Source organism: Zea mays, chromosome 9, assembly GCF_902167145.1.
Source record: "Zea mays cultivar B73 chromosome 9, Zm-B73-REFERENCE-NAM-5.0, whole genome shotgun sequence".
In the NCBI taxonomy this organism is placed as follows: Eukaryota; Viridiplantae; Streptophyta; class Magnoliopsida; order Poales; family Poaceae; genus Zea; species Zea mays.
Genome location: NC_050104.1, coordinates 94346430 through 94354716, shown reverse-complemented (window position 1 = coordinate 94354716; position 8287 = coordinate 94346430). Strand labels below are relative to the sequence as shown.

At 41.8% G+C, this 8287-nt stretch overlaps 1 protein-coding gene and 1 non-coding gene across 2 annotated transcripts; both read left to right on the top strand.

The window, feature by feature from the left end:
• The first annotated feature begins 315 nt into the window (after nt 1-315).
• Nucleotides 316-2186, top strand: LOC103640084 (protein MKS1). The gene has a single exon (XM_008662731.4). The coding sequence runs from the start codon at nt 913-915 to the stop codon at nt 1540-1542; it is 630 nt and encodes a 209-aa protein (XP_008660953.1). The 5' UTR covers nt 316-912; the 3' UTR covers nt 1543-2186.
• A 4642-nt stretch (nt 2187-6828) lies between these two features.
• On the top strand, nt 6829-6900 carry TRNAP-AGG (transfer RNA proline (anticodon AGG)). Its single transcript has one exon. It is a non-coding gene; the product is annotated as a tRNA-Pro (tRNA).
• The last annotated feature ends 1387 nt before the right edge of the window (nt 6901-8287 follow it).

Here is an 8287-nt window from a genome sequence, read left to right as displayed (position 1 = left end):
ATTATTTCTAATTTTTTTGCCTGGCACATCCTAAACATAAGGGCTAGTTTTGCTGCTGCGCTTTACATATCTTTTTAATCGATAGTAATATATTTTTTTGCAAAAAAACTCTATTTTAATAGCTTCTTTTAACTCCAAATACAATCATCATCTATTTTAGACCTAACTCTCTAGAGTACACAGAGAATATGGAGAGGTTGTTGGAGAGTGAAAAGATATATAAATTGATTTTAAAATGGCTCAATAAACAATGATTTAAACGATAAGCCTAAGAAAAACTCTTAGAGCTAATAAGGGCGAGAATTCCATTTTGTTATTTTCAAGCGTGTGTCGTGCCATATAGGTTTTTCCAAAAGTGCATTGAGCTGTTGAATAATGAGATAACACCGTCAGATGCATACCATCGTCTTCTTTCTTTCGTATGCTGGTCGATCGAAAGACAAGGTTGGAGCAACTTAACCTCAATGTTGGTGTGCTCATCATGTGCAACCCCAGCTTCATTCATCTGTACATGTCACCTTGCTCCTAGCTAGCTAACCGTTCGATGATGAGAATATATAAAGAGTAGTAGGTTGGTGAGAAGAACGCAGCTCATTTGGGCTACCGAGAAATGGTCACATTGGATGGACTAGCCACGTGCCACTCTTTCTCCATTGCACTGTTGCCCTCCTTCTATTTTTCCTCACGGTTGACCAGAGAGCCACACAGTGCCAAGAGCTCCAGGACGCCGTCCTTCGCTACATATATTCCCCATGCATCCCCGTACAAAGCCTTGCCTGCCTCTTTGCTGTCCGTCAGCCTGTCCCCCTCACATCTTCCGTGTCCACTTCTACTTGCTTCCGTAATCCAGTATTTTACTACGTACCGATCCGTCCATCGTTCGCCGCCGTCTCCTTTGCACCGATCGATCCCATGGCCGCCGCGAGCTTCGACGCTGCCGCCGATGTCACGCGGCGCGGCGGGACCGGCCGGGCCCTCGGCGTGCACGCCGCGTCGCACAAGATCGGCAAGCCGCCGCCGGGCGCCGGGCACGGGCAACAGGAGCGGAAGCCGGTCATCATCTACATGGTGTCCCCCAAGGTCATCCACGTCGACGCCCACGAGTTCATGCCGCTCGTGCAGCGGCTCACTGGCCCCGAAGCCGGCCGCGGCGACAGGAAGAGCAGGCCGTCGACCTCCGGAGTAGGAGGCGCTGGCGAGGCGGAGCCTTCGGAAGGCGCGCGCAACAAGACCAGGGCGGCGCCGCCGGTGCGCGTGAAGGCGCGCGCCCTGAACCGGCCGGCCGTGTCCGTGACGACCACGCGGCGGCAGCAGGCGGCGGCCGACGCGTCGCCGCCGTCGGGGCTGATGTTGTTCCAGGACCTCAGCCCGCTCCGCGGCGCCGCGCTCAAGGGCGAGCACCTCCCTCTGGTCTCCCCCGCCTGGCTGCACCACGTTGGCGACCATTTCCTCAGCCCTGCTGGCGCTGCGGCCGCGCTCGGCTCGCCGTCCCCCAGCTTCGTCGACGACATCTTCGGGACGCTGTCCTCGCAGCAGCAGTGATCAGATCAAACCGGTGAGCGGTGCCATGGCATGGCATATGCATGCTGCTCACACTTGGCCACTCAGCATGCGCTAAGGTTTCTTGCACGCATGCAGCGCCGTACGTGTTTGCGGCATGCTAGCTTGATGCATGGCATTGACAGGAGGACAGATCATCTTGCTTGAGTTTGGTTAGGCCGCAGTTCAGGAGCTGTATATAGTAGTGTAGGTTTTTCACCAGTTTCCCCAAGCTGGCTTTCATCAGATGCAATCACTTCACAGCATCGATCAGGTGAAACAATGATTCAACACGCCTTGCACACTCACCTAGAGATGAAGAGATGGGATTGGAAACGAGGGGACGGACGAAGGGGATAAGGTCATGGAGTTCTCTGATCTCTTGCACAGTTCGTGTTTATTTTCAGATCAACTCCATTAGTAGTTGGTGTGATGTGTGTTTCTTATGCAAAGGATTTGTTTTGATTTTTGTGCAGTGATAGTTGTACAATAATAATGTATATCTAGATACAATACCATTTGGTACACCACTCATTGTATTGATCTATTTATTGATTCGTTTTTAGTGGCGTGCAAGTTAATCAACTCATCCTACTACACTGCAGCTGGTGTGTCTACCGTGATATATACAACATTTGTTTACTTTATATTCTACCTGCATCTGTGTCATGGACGCCACTTCTGAGTTCCGATCAAAGCATAGAGCACATTGACATGGGATTGTATTGCAGATTTGCAGGAGCCTTCATATCCTAACTCTCTCCATCACTATCTTTGAGCTGGATTGATATAAATTGTTGATTGTGTCCTCTAAAAAGAACTAGTAGGATCGTGCCGCGCACGCATATATTTTGTATGAGTTCATGAGCAGCAAACTGTGTTATGGGTATATGTTGGGTCCTAAATCCTAATTGCCTAAGGATGGAGTCACCAGATAATTATATTTCAAAGAGAAGCGTTAATATAAACCGAGAGCGTTAAATCGCCCGTACGTGCAATGGAAATTAACTAGGCAGATACACCCTTTAATGTTACAGGCCTTATTGCATGTTGGAGGCCAATGGCATTTGATTTTGTTAGCTCTTGTTTTCCCTGCTTTGAATAATCATAAAATTTTACTAATTGGAAAACGAATTGAAAGCAATGGTCTAGTGACTCTATCAATTACGTAACGTAGATTATGCTCCATTGATTAGTTAAGCTCAAAAGGAAGAGGGGACTATTAGCCGATCCACCATCACCCTCACCACGCCTTGCCCCCTGCACACGTACTAATTAACCCCGTCTACCACCAAAGCCAACCTTTCTTGTGAACGCATAGGTGATATGTGTCCACAGTTTTTCAAGTATGTGAAGTATTCTCAAAGATTCGATCGGTTTTGGTTTAGTATTGATTAACTTTAGCATAGATTGTGGTACGTGCAACATGTCTCTTCACTTATGGTGCACATGTATGGAGCACAAAGACAGTGGTAAACCACGAAGGTACAAATCAAGCCATTTTGTGCTGATGAACTAACTGTGAAAGACGAATGCCGAGACTTAGACTGAGGGACTTAAGAATAGAGGACTGATTGTACTGCTTGACATCTAGAGACATCACCAAGTGCAAGAGTGCGTGAAGGAGTAGATCGCGTTGACCAAGTCGAGTCAAGGTTGAACAAGTCAAGCCAAGACACTAGAGGGCTTGGTGATTGAGTAGTTGAAGACTAGTGGTGACATGCATTGAGATCATGGAGCGAGCGTAACAGATACACTACTCACGATGGATTTGGTGATCTAGGCCTCAAAACAACCAGTGTCGGTCCTGATATTTTAGAGGCCCGGAACAAGGCTTATATCGGAGGCCCTTTATAATAATAATTATTACACTTAGATATAGTGTGTGTATATTGTCAATAAATATTTATGTATATCTGAAAAATGTATTCATATTAAATAAAAAGTAATTAAAATATAGCCTAACATCTTGCAGAAAAATGCTGCATAATGTCCAGATAACTCAAAAGAAGCTTACCTAGAACAATGATTAAATGGATGCACGTTGTTAGATTAGTCGATCAGGTCATGTTAGTTTCGTTTTCACTGTGTAGGGCAGGACGAAAGCGCCGCCATACCCGATGCTCGTGCACTGGCTACCAAGAGGATAGGGCACGACCGTCTGTCTGCGACTGTGCGAGAGATAGAGATGAAACGGCAAACATCGCTGTCTTGCTACACATTGATAGCCTAGGTGGCTAGGCCTGAAACTACGAAGTCAAAATTAATAGGCTACAATTAATTCTCCTTGCTTGTTGTTGTTGTATTGTTGACTTATGATTAGGTCTTTAAAAATTCTATAGAGCCAACATATAGATCTATACAAAATATGCTATATACTTATATATATGTATATATATGTATGTACTGGTTTTTAGTACCTAGGGTGAGGCCCTGTTAATATGGGGGCCCTGGTAGGGGGGCACTGCTCGACCCCACCAGGGCCGGCGCTGAAAACATCTAGGAGATGGTTTCTCTGGTTTGGGTCTCAAAATATTGGTGGATTTCTAGCGGGGACAGGAGGCACCATATGGCATTATCGTAAAGTTTGCTTCGATGCGAGTTGGACGATAACACCACTAGGTTTATGTGGTTTGGTTCTAATTACCTAGGGGCAAGTTGAAAATGTGTAATAGGCCTATAAATAAGGAGAGGTTGATCCATCTAGCCTTGTCTCTCTAGTATTTAATTTTCCTTTTTTTCTTTTAAGTTTTCTCTTCTACTGAATGAAATCTATAGATGGAATCTTAATCTAGTGTAATCATATCATTTGTGTAACTCTGGCAAAGTGACTGGCCTCTATGGAAGTTGAATCAAAGAAATCTTTCCTCTAAAGCATGTCGCTCATATGCTTGCCATGATTTTGGATTTGGTTTTTCACTTCCCTCTTCCCCTTCTCTTTTCCATTTTGATAGATTTTATGATACAAGTTTGAGGTGGTTTTCACTAGATGGATATATGCTAGGACCTCTAAGGATCATCCCTGCTAAATAGTTTTATTAGATTCCTCATGAGCGCACACATTCATATTTTGTAGCAAAATTAAGAAAATATCATTTTGTTTGGTGGATTCTTAGATCTGTGAAGTTGTGTGTTGTTTCTAGGTGTTGGTGTGAAAGCATCTAGGTCCTTAGTTCGGTGATTAATGGTGACACAATATAATTGGCATATGGTTTACACTTTACAGAAGCAATTTGAGTTAGGTTACAGTAATGGTGATTGTTTGGGTAATCCATAGTTTCATGCCCCTAAGTATGAAATTTATTTTGTTTTTATAGAATGGATGGCAAGGTTAAGAATAGACAAGTTCTAAGTGTCGATTGAAGTTGAGATATACTTAGAGTAGTTTAGGATTTTGTTTCCTTTAGCCATAATATAAAGGTGATATGAACTACTAGCTTGATCTATGTAAGTCTAAGAGTTAAATGTGATGCACACTAGTTGTCTTCAACACTAGGTAGCTTAGATGAGGCACAAACGTTATTTGGAACAAACCCCATTCATAAAGTTTGAGTTGGAAGTGGTTTGGGAGAGTTTGGAGGTGCCATGTCCTAAGAATTACAGTCAGTGAACCATTGAGTATGCTTAGGGGTGGTAATGGATCACGATCCAAATGCTTCTTCACAATTTGCTAGGGCCCTAAATTATTTCTAGTTCAAAAATGAATAGAAATAAAGTCTGATCCTAATTTGATCTGATCCTTAAATTTTATAGTGTAAAATTTAGTGCCCATTGTCACCCCTAAGTATGCTATAACACCTACACATGGAATACCAGAGAAAGCATGATCGTCGGACCCTAGTAACATGATCATGGAACCATAGCATCTGAGTCTGATGGTGCTAAGAAACAGACCAGTGAGGTTCTGCTTGCGTCGGACTGGACATTGCAATTATAGCAGCTAGGGTTCTTCCTACATGGGTGTCAGACCCTATGAACAGGGTGACCATCAACTATTCGGTCCTAGTTCGACGTTTTTTGATGAGTGAGACCCATATATGGGAATCCTTACCTAGTGTAATCCTATCATCTATGTAACTATGGCAAAGTACCCTGACCACTATGAGGGTTGAATCAAAGCAACCTTTCCTATGAAATTCATGGCCTATGTGCTTGCTTTGATTTTTGGATTTGGTGTTTTCCTTTCCCTTCTCTTCTCCATTCTGATAATTTTTGTGTTCCAGCGATTTTATGTGGTTTTGATTGGATGGATATGTGTTAGGACCTCTGAGGATCATATCTGTTAAACAGTTTGAAAGGATTCCTCGTGATGACACAAATTCATCGTTTGGAGCAAAAGTGAGAAATCCCATTTCGTTTGATGCATTCTTAGATATTCGGAGTTGCGAGTTATCCTAGCTAGGTGTTTGTATTTTGAGGGTACTAGGCCCCAGCCGGCGAAATCTAAGGCCCTACACAAAACACTAAAATAGGTATATAACAATACTTCTCAGAACATATAATCTTTACTTGAATCCTTGACATGTTACATGATCTACTTGAATAACATCATTCTTTTAGTATTTTTGAAAGTAAAACATTCTATTATATGCTCATAGTCAATCTTCTCTAGAACTTTACTTGTGATATAGTGGCCAAATCAGATCTACTTGAATAACATCATTCTTTTAGTATTTTTTGAAAGTAAAACATTCTATTATATGCTCATAGTCAATCTTCTCTAGAACTTTACTAAAAGTAAAACATTATTTTAGTATTTGTGTTTTAAGATGAATCTAATTTGATTTGAGTCAGTTTTAATCTTTTGATCAATTCTTCCAATGTACAATTTTAATCCAGCCACTACTTGATGTGTATGTATTCTCCTTCACAGGATTTTTGGTGTATGTGATCGCTCTTTTGGTCAAATCAGGAAGTAAATCCATATCATTTTGAGTGGAATTTTATTAGCTCATATTCACCCGCTTTTAGTCATGTGCTCCTTCATTTGTATCCTGATTTCCCCTACGAAGTCTAAAATACAGACTCCTACCCAAAATCCTGATCTAACACAAAAAAATTCCAAATCTCTATCCCTGGAAGATAAATTCGGGTTTAGAAGAGGAGAGAAATGGCCGAGTAAAACACCTCTCGTTTCGAATTGACAAAAAGCTTCAATGTTATTTGGCTCCTGGAAGCGTCAATATACGCCTATTTTCTGTACAAGCTACTAAACGAGGGGCAGGACGGTACAACTACATACACGTTAACAACGGTAATAATACTGTTATATAATTATTTATCAACATAGGGCATTTGGTCTAGTGGTATGATTCTCGCTTAGGGTGCGAGAGGTCCCGAGTTCAATTCTCGGAATGCCCCATTTTTTTTGTTTTCTACGTTTTATTTTATTTTTCCTGCCCTGTGCCTTCTCTCAGCCTTTCCTTGACAGCTAACAGCGCCACTGCTCCTTTTTTTATATACAGGCGTACAGCAACCACCCATTTCCTATATATAAATAATTTCGGTGCTTATTGACAACTAACAGAACCACTGCTCTTTTCTTTAAGTACAGCAACCACTCATTCCGCAGATATAAATTATTCCGGTTCGAGAACACACGGATTATATTTGCGCTGACCCGCTGATCATTTACGTGAGACGGCACAGATCGGATATATAGAATATGCACTTGAAGCTCTCAATTTTTGGCAGGTCAACTGCCTTTTGCTCAGGCGGACAGAAGAGCTCGTATCGGTTTTATGCTCAACTTTTGGCAGGTTAGCTGCCTTTTGCTTATGCTTTCAAATTTTTGGAAGGTCAGCTGCCGTTTCCTTAAGCGGAAAAGAGCTCGTATTGGAAAAACGGACATAATAAAAAGTTTAAACATACACGATTGACGATCCAGTATTTATGCACGTCAATAATTCAACATACTCTCTGGTGTCCTATTAGTTGTCGTTTAAGATAAGATTCAAGTCAAAGTTATAAAATTTTGATTACAAACTATTTTGTTATTTAGTTTTGAAACCTAATATTTATATGCACCGATTTATATTAAAAAATACTTTTATAAAAATATAAATATATTAAAAGATTATTTGTATTTTAAGAAAAAATAATAATCACCAATGTTATATTTTTTAGACCGTGTTGTTGTCGATAACTAATAGGACACTGGATGGAGTACATTGTAAAACTTTATTGTCAAACCTACTGCTGTAATAACCTTATCCGTATCGGTTTCTAACTTTCTGTCATTTTGCCATTCCAACCGGCAACATGCGAAAGATAAAAAATACAAATTTTGCTAGTTCATGCCGACTTACTGCAGTGTTGATACCACAACATACTCTCTACCGGCACTAGTTATGTACAATCCATGACACAATCTACAGTGCGTTTAAAAGCGTGTATGAATTTATGAGGTAGTAGAATGCAATCACAATGTAATTGTAGAACACAAACTGATATTGCGATTCTAAAACTTTTCTAATCGTGTAACCATTAGTTTTGAAGATAAATAATCAACAAAGTCAAGACGCACTTGCCTAGGCAAGCTCCTAGTGAGCCTCAAGCTAGGTGACTGGCATATAGGTTATTTGCTCGTGATCGTGTCCAAGGTTGTACCTCACATCCCCACAGTAACCCAGCTGATGGGTGGCCATTGGCCCCTCTTTGGTCGGCCAAGGGCTGATACATTGTCGAATAAGGAAGGAATTAATGAGATGTCCCCAGCGGGTCGAGCCCCCAGCGGGACCACTCACTA